Source organism: Danio rerio, chromosome 16 (genome assembly GCF_052040795.2).
Source record: "Danio rerio strain M-AB ecotype USA chromosome 16, GRCz13ab, whole genome shotgun sequence".
In the NCBI taxonomy this organism is placed as follows: domain Eukaryota; kingdom Metazoa; phylum Chordata; class Actinopteri; order Cypriniformes; family Danionidae; genus Danio; species Danio rerio.
Genome location: NC_141036.1, coordinates 30,771,204 through 30,784,050, shown reverse-complemented (window position 1 = coordinate 30,784,050; position 12,847 = coordinate 30,771,204). Strand labels below are relative to the sequence as shown.

Sequence of the window (12,847 nt, the reverse complement as noted above, 5' to 3'; positions counted from 1 at the left end):
GAAAAAGTTAGACGTGCTGTGGGTAAATTAAAAGAGGAAGCGATGTCAGGACGAGCTGTTCAACGTTTTCGCCTTGACTCTACTTCCGCGTGTGTGAGGGAGGGCGGAGAGAAAATAAAATAAAAGTACAAATAGCTGCAAACACGTTTGTCTGCTTTTGCACACAGAACTCTTGTAATATGAACACAGAACGCACAGAACATGAACACCTCATGTAAATTGGTAAACCAACCAGTTCGACTGGTTAGTAGTACTACACTTTTAATCTATCTTTTTTAATCTACCAAAACGCGTGCTTGATTTTACTCTTTGTGTGGGTGTTTTGCTAATTATCGAGAGACGTCTGTACTGTAAATATATCTTAACTATATAAAAATACTACTACTACTAATATCACTACTAGTACTACTACGTATATAATAAAACTACTCCTAGTACTACTAATAATAATTTAATCATCATATTCGTAATAAAAATCATCATCATACTTTTTTTTATCTTCAACGTATCAAAACATTGAGCTTGAGTACTTGAACAACACTGGCGAAAACTGCGTATTTAGCGCACCCTCGTGGATTAACTTGTGATTGAATCAAAAACTACTACAAGGGGGAGTTGAGGTTAATTAATAAAAAATATTTAAAAAACACCTTAATACATAAATAATAAATTTGCTTAAATAGATTGGTTACTGTTTAAAAACTAATTAAATATACTTTAGCAATCTTATTTACACACACCTTATAATTACATTCACACTGAAGAAAATTTTGCAAAAAGATGTTTTATTATATTTTCATACAGTATAATGCTAAACAGCAGACAGTGCAAGTGAATTATGGAGCTGATCCAGTATTTAATTTACTTTCTTCACCATATAATTAATACGTTTTTCTTCACTCTAGGTCTAAATCAGGGGTGCCCAAACTTTTTTTTTTACAAAGAGCCAAAAACCAAACTTGATTAAGGGTGGTTGGCCGAAATGTGCCCTAAACAATGTGCCACTCGATATATATACTATATATATACTCATTAGTGAAATGTGTGTCCTTAAGAAACAATGTGCCACTCATATTTCACTAATGAGTGAAAGTTTATTCATTTTATACATACATACATACATATATATAAATATACCTTTAATTGAATCATTTAAATTCAGTTTGTTCTTTGTAGCTTAACAATTAAACAAACAAACAAAAGGTTATGTCAAATTAGAAATGATGATCATTTGTCCATTCCTTCTCTGATTAGTTGCCAGGCAATGTTACCATGGGCCAACTTTGGTGGTCTAAATCAATATTTAGTTAACTTCTTGGGTGTCAAAAAAAAAGAGATTTATATAACTGTGCAGACACAGTTTTAAACAAACATCTTTGTAATACCAATATTAAAGTAATTTTTGTACTTTTGCAGACTTAATTTATTTTATGGACAGTTGCAGAAAATATAAATATGATATAATATAAGAAAAAGAATGAAAACTATTTTAATTTATTACTTATTAATGTTTTACACTTGGTTTTCCAGTGATGGTTTGCAGCTGGAAAGGCATCCGCTGTGTAAAACATATGCTGGATAAGTTGGCGGTTCATTCTGCTGTGGCGACCCCTTATTAATAAAGGGACTAACCCGAAAATAAAATGAATGAATGAATGTGGCACTTGGTAAAATGTTTCATACGAAAATTTATATTTAAAATCTATTTCATTACCACTGTGTTTTGCCACACAAAAAAAAACATACTGCTCAAAAAAATAAAGGGAACACTTGGAGTTGTGTTATTTAAGTGTTCCCTTTATTTTTGAGCAGTATATTTTGACAAGCACTTTGGGGGTCCCAGTCAAAACACCACTGATATGTGAAATTGCAATGCAGTACTATCAAAAGACCAGCAGAGAGCCCATTCAGCATGCTCACGGCTATCGGGCTTTGTGTTGTTGACAACCATCTGGAGGCACACACACATCCCTGTTAACAAACGCTAAGCACCGCGGACACACGAATGTCCTGCACGATTCAAGACGCGTCCTGGATATCATGGAAACAAGGCGTTATATCTTGCAGGATTCAATCAGAACTTAAACTACAGATGACTGGTTGTTGTTCTTAATAACATCTGGATATGATTGGTAAATAAATCCATCCAGTGAGCGGAGCTCGAGGCCTTTGATTCCAGCAGCAGCTTGCACATCCTCATCCGCGGTGGTCTCGCGCTTTAAACCGCCGCTGGGCTCTGGAGGCTGGAGCAGCAGATCGACAACAGAAAAAGCCGCAGCGAGACTGGGCTTTCGCTCAACGCCTCTTTTATTTCTCTACCGAATACAGGATGTAAGCAACGAAGAACTCAATGCTTTAAAACATGGAGACCAAGACTCGGACACTGGTGAGTAAATGAGCGGAGAGCGCTTGCTGTTTTCCGACAGCTAACAGTTAGCGGAATAGATAGACAAGGCTAGTAGGTTAGCTTGTTCAGCTAAAGCAGTTTTAACAGTCTTCTTCATTCATACGAGTGAAGAAATGCTTAACTGCCAATGGACAGACGTTAAATTCTTTGTAAATAATTGTTTCACAAAGGATAGCGTTTGCGTAAATGTGTTGACAGTGCAGATAACAATAAAACAAACCGTTAGCTCAGCTTTGCTGTTACAGTGATGCCCGTGTCAGCTCAACCCCTGGACGCATTCCTACTTTAACAACAAAAATGGTTGAAACTAACGTTAGTGAAATCCCAAAAGCTTCACTTTTAGATCTCATGTAGGTAACTTTTTTTATTAGATTGGTGCTTTACATTAAATATGGGCGATTCTGTCAGTAGCATGATTTGTCAAACGGATTACATTATTTCTGTCAAAATGTCAGCGTCAAGATATAAATATAATACGTAAAATGTATTAAAACAATCTTAAAATTCATCTTAGCAATGTAAATTTACTTAATTTGTAACTATTTTTATTACATAAACATGACTGTTTTGGTCCCTCAGACAAAATGTTAAAAAGGTAAAATTTTATACTTTGTATCATATTTTTGATACAAAATACCCTTCTTGTTTACATGGGCTGAGAAGATGTTCTTCTAGCTTGTAATGTAAATTCTTAATTTTAGTTGAACAAAATAAAAACATTATCAGATTCTTTGCATAAAATGTGAAATTATTATATTTAAATCTTTCATTTTATAAAGAAAACAAACCAAGGTTTTTCTGGAAGGTATTTTGACGCATAATGTACTGTAATTTTTATGCCTTCAAAATGCACATATTCTACGATGGAAAGACGTTTACCAAATAAATTTCAACATACAGATCAAAAAAAGTAATGTAATTATTTTTAACAGATCATGTAACAAAAATTGGTCAACAGGATGGCATTAATAGAAAAACCAGTGCATTGACCACATTGTAAAACATCTGAAATGTTGTTTAGGTCATTCTTAAATCCTTGGAAAGCCAAGCCAAAATTCGTTATCAAAGCTGTTTGATAATATTACCTTTTAGAACTGTCTTGAGCGGCTGCTCTCAAATCATATTTGCATCTTTGGATGAATCCATGGCCATTGACAAACTAAATGAAAACAATATAAACGTGCAAATTTCCAAGTAGAAGAAAGCACTTGAAAGAGACATTCTTATTATGTAAATTGCAAGAAACAGTGGAAACTGTAAGATATTTATATTTATCAGTTGGAGTGAATCTTTCTAGAAAATACTTTTTGGCAGGCTGAAATAAGCTTTAAAAGAACTTTAGTTTGAAATGGTATCACACTAATTTGTGCTTTTATTTCTCTTGAAACATGTTTAAATATTAAATATTTATTAAAAAAGCATTTCAAATCTTACATTTATTACAAATGTCTCTTGAAAGTGAGTTTAACTCTAAACTATGTAGTTTTATTTGTGGGGGACAATTCATATTTATAAAATCCAAGCCTTTTATGAAAGGTATTTTGACACAAAAATGTACTGTAAAATGTATGCCATCATTGTTTATTTCCATTGTTGTTTTATTTGTGGAAAATTCATGCATACTATTTGATTTCTTATTTTTCGTAGGTCTCCATACTGTGAGCAAGTCCAACTTCCCACCTCCGGCAGTTTCTCTATCATTTTCTCTTGTGCCCTTTGTGGGTGGAGGAGAAAATGACTTCTCACATCCAGACTTTCCTGCTGCCTGTTTTGGTGGTTCTCGTTCCTGCTGTCTGGGCAGGAGACTGTAAGGGCCAAAGACAGGTTTTGCGGGCAGTCCCGGGATACGTCACAGATGGGCCAGGAAACTACTCTGTGAATGGGAACTGCGAGTGGCTTATCATGGGTGGGTGTAAAAACAAAATAGCAAACAAAGGTTGAAAATGAAAGAAGCTTTATTAGCATAAAGTAGGAATGAAAGGAATGATTGTTTCAGTGTTTTGTTTCTAATTCTGAGTCTGCAAAAAAAAAAAAAGAAGAAAATTCACTCTACATAATATTGATTTTATTGTGAGTAATTCAGCCATACATATTTCTATTTTTAGTTGTAATGATGTTATTTCGGTTATTGGATTAGGCATGAGTGAGTCTAGAGCAGGGGTTCCCAAATTTATCAGCCCACGACCCCCAAATTAACAATGCCAGTAACTCACGACCCCCCAATATTCTGTGAGGTGATTATAAATGTATAATCCTTGCACACAACAGTGCACACATACCAATAGGCCCAAGTCTATTTGTCTTTTAATTTTGAAGAACGCCACTCGGAGACCATATTCCATGTTTAGATGTGGCCTGTATTTATTTTTGATGTACGTGAGTGCTGTAAAGGTGTCTGAAATTTTAACCTAGTGCCATAAAATCAATGTGCTGTATCTTTAATATAACATAATCAAAATAATTAAAAGGCTCATGGCTTTTTATTTGCATGTTTTTTTATGTAACTAGTTTAATAAATTAAATTAAATTTTTGGAAATCACCTAGTGGCGAGGCAATGGCGCAGTAGGTAGTGCTGTCGCCTCACAGCAAGAAGGTCGCTGGGTCGAACCTCGGCTTAGTTGGCGTTTCTGTGTGGAGTTTGCATGTCCTCCCTGCCTTCGCGTGGGTTTCCTCCGGGTGCTCCGGTTTGCCCCACAGTCCAAAGACATGCGGTACAGGTGATTTGGGTAGGCTAAATTGTCCGTAATGTATGAGTGTGTGTGTGAATGTGTGTGTGGATGGTTCCCAGAGATGGGTTGCGGCTGGAAGGGCATCTGCTGCGTAAAAACTTGCTGAATAAGTTGGCGGTTCATTCCGCTGTGGTGACCCCGGATTAATAAAGGGACTAAGCCGACAAGAAAATGAAATGAAATCACCAAGTGACCTCCCCGGTGGAGTCTTGACCGCCACTTTGGAAACCACTGGTCTTATTTAAATTATTTTTTACAAGCTCTTGCATCACACATCTATTACCTTTTTTACAACTCTGTTGCTTAAAATACGGATGTAGTTTTGTAGCTTGATTTCCTGTTAAAAGTACGAGCTTCTTTCTGATCATATTCGCCAAACTTTTCCAATTGAAGACAACTGACACAGATCTGCCTCCATTTATTTTTCTTCAATAATTCATTTCTCAGCTGTGTGTAGCTAAATACAGAAAAGAAAAGATATTCCACTACTTTCAAAGTATTGCAACTTTTTTTATGGTTTTATCATTTAATTATTGCAACTTTCAAATTATTGCAACTTTATTGTTGTCGTCAGTCGATTAATTTGCTATTTCATTATTTGCTGTTTCAATAATATAAGACCTGAATTGACCATGTTAAGTGACAATGACCTTTTAAGGCCCTGACTTTCACCTTATTTTGGAATGTGAAAATAAGCTCTTTTCTGTAATTGATTTATGCATTTTGATTAATTTGCCTGTGGGTAAATAATTATGAATAACAAATTACTGTACATGTTCCAAGTACTTGCTGAAGAAATTGATGAGTATTGTTTATAGCAATACATTTAAATTAAACTAATAAAATAATAGTTTGCAATATAAAGTAGTATAATAATAAGCTACTTTTAAGGGCTACAATCAATAGAAGCGAAAGAGACTAAATAAGGTGGTAACACTTCATTTTGATGGTCCATTTGTATATTAGTAGACTGCTTAATATCTGTTAATACTGCTCCTTTAACAGACATTTAACTGACTAAAACTTTGCAAGTACATTTCAACTTACACTAACCCTAACCCCACTAACAGTCCACTATAATCTAATGAGAACTAGTTGGTATGTAGATGCAACGTAACTTAAATTCAACAAATGGACCATCACAATAAAGTGTGACCAATTAAGTTACTAAGGTAAAACAAGATATGGTCCATTCTCACAGTAAAGTTCTTTTTCTCTCTTTGTTTTGGAGTTAAAAGATGCTCTAAATGCCTGAGCAGCAGTATACTATTTTCAAACATACCAGTCCCCATTTAAATGCAGTTTAGATTAGAGCAGTGAGAAAATGGTAGATAATGAAGCATCTGATAATTGCTATGTAAATGTTTGTAAAAGCTTTGAAATTTGGCACCTTAATCAAGTAAAGTATAATTTCACATCTATTTATAAATTTCTTTTTGCGTTAGATCAAAGGTCTCAAACTCGATTCTCATACACAGCTGGTTCAACTAATCAAGGTGTTCAAGATGATAAAGAAGGTGTGAGTTGAAGGTGGTTGGACTTAAACGATGCAGAGCTGCAGCCCTCCAGGAATTAAGTTTGAGACTATGCATTAGATTGAGTCAAAGCAATTAGCTTTACAGTGTTTTCAATATTTTAACATTGAGAATTGCACTTCTCTTTATACCATAATGCAGGACTTCAGTGTTTTAAGTTTTTCCTCCTTATTTGGCTGACATTAGCTATGTTTCTATCCACATTTTGAATATGCACATTCTTTATAACAGATAATGTCACAAAAATGGGTGCGATGGGGTGGCGTCAATAGACATACCAGTGGATTGACGACATTGTAAAACATCTGAAATGTTGTTTTGGTCATTCTCAAATCAATTTGAGGTCCAAAGTTTGTTTTCAAAGTTCTTTGATATTATTACCGTCTTGAGCGGCTGCTCTCAAATCAAATTTGTCACCATCCTGCAGTTTGTCTCCATTCCCCTAGAGGTCCCCATGTTTCCCCTCTGTATTTGTTCTTCCTCATGTGTTCTTGTTTACTTAATTTAGATCACCTGTGACTTGTTCCAGCCAGTGTATTTAAGTTGTCACTTTGTCTGTGTTCCTCACTCTGTGTTTGAGTCATCTCTGGTGAACTTGCCTTGCGTTTCCCTTGATCTCCTGAGCTACATCTAGTAAGAGTGTTTTATTTTCCTTGTTGCTGACTGCATTAATTATCTGTTTGTTTTCTCCCCTCGTGGAGTTTTCTTTACATGTTTATTATACTGTTAGAGTTTTTTTTGTATACCTCATTCTGAGAAGAACCTAAGTTGTCTGTTTTGCTACCTCATTTTTGAGAAGAACCTAAGTTGATATTTTTTTTTTTTTAATAATCCTTGTTTTCCGGATTCCCTCTTGGAGTGTTTTCGTTTGGGTCCAACACAACTTCCTCTGTGGCTTAGTGGTATACACATCGGTTTCCACACCAGAGACCCGGGTTCAAGACCCGGTCGTGACAGAAACACAGAGTCAGACATGGACCCAGAGGCACTCAGTACCAAAGATCTGTTGGCAGTGATTGGCAGTCATGAAGCTTCGTTCCAGCGTCATGAAGAGGTTCTCCGTCGTCAAGAGGAGGTGATGACAAAACACTCAGAGCTCCTTGCTGATGTCACGTCGTCCATTCGGCAACTCTTTCAAAGCCTTCCTGGGGTTTCTTCTCCTGCTTCTCCTGCTGCACCACCCCTAAGTACCAACAGTCCTCCCATAGCTCCAGTAGCTGCTGCAGAGCCCAGACTTCCACCCCCCAAGCCATTCTCTGGAGATCCTAGTTCCTGTCAGGGATTTCTCACCCAGTGCTCTCTCACTTTTGAGCTTCAGCCCTCAAGTTTTCCCACTGACCGCTCAAAGATCGCTTATATTATCACCCTTCTGACTGACAAGGCATTGTCTTGGGCCTCTGCGGCATGGGAGTCCCAGCCTAGTTATTGCCAGTCATACACAGCCTTTGAGAAGGAATTCAAGAAGGTGTTCAATCACCCAGTTAGTGGACAGGAGGCTTCCAAACGTCTCCTTACTCTCTGTCAAGGTCCTCGCAGCGCTGCAGACTTCGCCATTGAATTTCGAACTATTGCAGCAGGTAGTGGATGGAATGACGAGGCCTTAAGAGTCTGCTTTCTGGGCGGATTAGCTGAATCCATTCAAGATGAGATGGCCACCCGGGAACCAGCCAAAGACCTAGAATCCCTTATTGATATGGCCATTCGCCTTGATATTCGCTTGAGAGAACGGAGAATGACTCGAGGCAGAGCATCCCATTCCCAAACTCCTGTTCACAAACCTGCATCTCCAGTTCATGCGCCACCAGTCAGACTTCTCCCAGTCAATGAACAAGCTCCCGAGCCTCCAGAAGATATGCAGCTAGGTCGTTCCAGACTCTCTCCCAGTGAAAGGGACAGACGGATGAGGGAGCGACGATGCCTTTACTGTGGTATGTCTGGTCATTTTCGATCCACTTGTCCAGAACTATCGGGAAACGAGGGTCCCCACCGAGTTACAGGAGGACTGTGATGGGGAAAATAAGAGTTCCTCCTGCCAACACCGTTCTAGCTCTCAAAGCTATTTTGTCCTGGGAGAGTCATCAGTTCCCAGTCCAGGCAATGATCGATTCAGGGGCCGCAGGTAATTTCATAGATCTCTCCTTGGCCAAGAAACTTAAGATTCCTACCCACCTTCTCCCTCATCCCCAGTCAGTAACTGCTTTGGATGGTAGACCCCTTGAACCCGGCAAAGTAACTGAGGCCACTCAGTCCCTGAAGCTTACCATTGCTAAACATCAGCAGGAGGAGACTTTCTACCTTATTGACTCTCCCGAGTATCCGGTCATTCTAGGTCATCCCTGGTTGCACAGACATAATCCCCATATCAACTGGTCTACTGGTTCCATTCTAGATTGGAGTCCTTCATGTCACTTCACCTGTTTTACCCATAGCCTCTCTGCCCCTCATCCCGAGCCTCAAGATTCTGTAGATCTGTCTCAAGTTCCCGCTGTCTATCATAAGTTTAGGGCAGTATTCAGTAAGTCTCGAGCCACCTCTTTGCCACCTCACCGCCCATACGACTGTGCAATTGACCTTCTCCCCGGTTCCTCTCCTCCTAGAGGCAGAGTCTTCCCCCTATCTCCCCCTGAACAGGCTGCTATGAATGCTTACATCCAAGAGTCCCTGGCAACTGGCATCATCCGAGCCTCCACTTCCCCTGCTGGTGCTGGCTTCTTCTTTGTGGGGAAGAAGGATGGGGGGCTTAGGCCTTGTATCGATTACCGAGGTCTTAACAAGATAACCATTCGGAATCGATATCCCCTGCCTCTTATGGCTACTGCCTTTGAGCTGCTGCAGGGAGCTTCCATTTTTACCAAGCTCGACCTTCGCAATGCCTACCATCTGGTGCGGATACGGCAAGGAGATGAATGGAAGACTGCTTTTAACACCCCCACAGGCCACTATGAATACCTGGTGATGCCTTTCGGCCTTACCAATGCCCCTGCCGTGTTCCAGGCACTTATCAACGACGTCCTCCGAGACATGTTAAATATATTTGTATTCGTTTATCTGGACGATATACTTATATTTTCCAAGTCCATGGAGGAGCACGAGGGCCATGTCTGCAGGGTTCTCCAAAGACTCCTTGAAAACCATCTCTTTGTCAAGCCAGAAAAATGTGAGTTTCATGTTTCCCTGACTAAGTTTCTTGGGTACATTGTCACCCCTGGTCACCTGGAGATGGACCCTAGTAAGATTAAAGCTGTTCTCAACTGGCCTATTCCAACCACAGTAAAAGAGGTGCAACGGTTTGTGGGCTTTGCAAACTTTTACAGGAAGTTTATCAGGAATTTCAGCTCAGTTGTGGCTCCCTTGACAGCACTGACAAAGGGAGGAGGAGTCAAGATTGAATGGGGTCCTAAAGCAGCGGCTGCCTTCCAGGATCTCAAGGATCGATTCACCTCAGCTCCCATACTCTCTATCCCTAATCCAGACATACCCTTTATGGTAGAGGTAGATGCCTCAGATGTGGGTGTAGGAGCCATTTTATCACAGAGGAATGAGGATGGAAAACTACACCCCTGTGCTTTCATGTCACGTCGCCTGTCTAATGCCGAGCGCAACTACCACGTGGGGGACCGAGAGCTGCTTGCTGTTAAGTTGGCCTTGGAAGAATGGCGCCATTGGCTTGAGGGCGCTCGACATCCTTTCCAGGTACTTACAGACCATAAGAACCTAGAATATCTCCAGCAGGCCAAGCAACTGAACCCTCGGCAGGCTCGATGGTCTCTGTTTTTCAACATATTTCAGTTCATCCTGACTTATAGACCCGGTTCCAAGAACCTTAAGCCTGATGCCTTGTCCCGAGCCTACTCTCCAGAGACACATGAAAGACCTGTTTCTTCTATTATTCCTAGTTCAAGGATTGTTGCCCCCCTCAGATGGGATCTGGAACAAGTGGTCCGTAAGGCTCAAACCAAAGAACCTGATCCAGGGAATGGACCGTTGGGGGCTCTATATGTCCCTCGAGCAGTGCGAGCTCAGGTCTTGCAGTGGGGTCATGAGTCTGTATTGACCTGCCACCCAGGTAGTTCCCGTACTTTAGAATTCCTCCGACGTCGCTTTTGGTGGCCTTCCATAAAGGAAGATGTTAAAGGTTATGTGGAGGCCTGCCAAGTATGTTGTCAGGGAAAATCATCACACCAGCGACCTCAGGGACTGCTCCATCCCTTACCTGTTCCCCACAGGCCTTGGTCACACCTTTCCCTGGATTTCATTACAGGACTTCCACTCTCCCAGGGCAACACGGTCATATTGGTTGTGGTGGACCGATTTTCCAAGGCTGCCCGGTTCATTCCTCTGCCCAAGTTGCCATCGGCTAAAGAGACTGCTGAGCTCATAATAAGCCATGTTTTCAGAGTTTTTGGCATTCCCCAAGACATTGTTTCTGACCGAGGTCCACAATTTCTGTCCAGATTCTGGGGGGCTTTTTGCAGACTCTTCGGAACCACTGCCAGCCTATCATCCGGGTTCCATCCTGAGTCTAATGGTCAGACAGAACGAGTTAACCAAGATTTGGAAACCACTCTACGGTGCATGGCAGCCAATAACCCCACCACTTGGTCATCTTACATAATGTGGGCTGAATATGCCCACAACACCCTCAAGTCCTCAGCCACCGGACTTTCCCCTTTTGAATGCCAATTTGGTTATTCCCCTCCATTGTTTCCTGAGAAAGAGGTCCAGGTGGGAGTTCCCTCAGCCCAGCACTTTGTTCGACGCTGTCGACGAACCTGGAGGAGAGCTAGAAGCGCTCTCCTTCGAACCTCCCTGAGATACCAACATCAGGCTAATCGCCGTCGTCGAAGGCCTCCTACTTTCCGGGTTGGCCAGAGAGTCTGGTTGGCCACTAAGAACCTTCCACTCCGGGTTGAGTCGAGAAAATTGTCCCAGAGGTTCATCGGGCCATTTAGAATAGCCAGGAAAGTTAACCCTGTTTCTTATCGTTTGTATCTTCCTCGTTCACTTAGAATTAATCCCACATTTCATGTCTCTTTATTAAAACCTGTCTTGTCTTCTCCCTTTGCCCCCCCTCGCAGACCCCCTCCACCTCCCAGGATCATTGACGGCCAGCCAGCCTACACGGTCCACCGGATACTGGATTCCAGGAGGGTCCAGAACTCACTTCAGTATCTGGTTGACTGGGAGGGCTACGGGCCAGAGGAGCGCTCCTGGATTCCTGCCAAAGACATCTTGGACCCTAGTTTAATCCGGGAGTTTCATACCCAGAGGCCAGGGTGTTCTGGTAGGAACGTCAGGAGCCGTTCCTAAAGGAGGGGGTCCTGTCACCATCCTGCAGTTTGTCTCCATTCCCCTAGAGGTCCCCATGTTTCCCCTCTGTATTTGTTCTTCCTCATGTGTTCTTGTTTACTTAATTTAGATCACCTGTGACTTGTTCCAGCCAGTGTATTTAAGTTGTCACTTTGTCTGTGTTCCTCACTCTGTGTTTGAGTCATCTCTGGTGAACTTGCCTTGCGTTTCCCTTGATCTCCTGAGCTACATCTAGTAAGAGTGTTTTATTTTCCTTGTTGCTGACTGCATTAATTATCTGTTTGTTTTCTCCCCTCGTGGAGTTTTCTTTACATGTTTATTATACTGTTAGAGTTTTTTTTGTATACCTCATTCTGAGAAGAACCTAAGTTGTCTGTTTTGCTACCTCATTTTTGAGAAGAACCTAAGTTGATATTTTTTTTTTTTTAATAATCCTTGTTTTCCGGATTCCCTCTTGGAGTGTTTTCGTTTGGGTCCAACACAACTTCCTCTGTGGCTTAGTGGTATACACATCGGTTTCCACACCAGAGACCTGGGTTCAAGACCCGGTCGTGACAAAATTATCATCTTTGGATGGAACTATAGCCATTAACAAACTAAAAGAACAAAACAAACTTGCAAATTTCCAAGTAGAAGACATTACAAATAACACCTATAATGTAATTAGCTAGAATCAATGAAAACTATAAGGTATTTACCAGTTGGAGTAAACCTTTAGAAAGCTTTTGGCCGGCTGAAATAAACTCCAAAAGAGCTTTAGTTTGAAATGGCATTACACTAATTTGTGCTTTGATTTTGCTTGAAGTAAATGTTTAAATATTAAGTATTTGTTCAAAAAAAGCCTTTCAAATCTTATAATTATTAC

The 12,847-nt window shown here is 40.5% G+C and overlaps 1 protein-coding gene across 1 annotated transcript in view; it reads left to right on the top strand.

The window, feature by feature from the left end:
- The first annotated feature begins 1,959 nt into the window (after positions 1 to 1,959).
- The window catches only part of megf8 (multiple EGF-like-domains 8), a 62,797-nt gene continuing 51,909 nt past the window's right edge, over positions 1,960 to 12,847 (top strand). The window contains exons 1-2 of the mRNA XM_087287076.1: positions 1,960 to 2,386; positions 4,055 to 4,313. Of these exons, the coding sequence (XP_087143202.1) occupies positions 4,142 to 4,313 (172 nt within the window). The 5' untranslated portion in view covers positions 1,960 to 2,386; positions 4,055 to 4,141. The remainder of the gene's footprint in view (positions 2,387 to 4,054; positions 4,314 to 12,847) is intronic.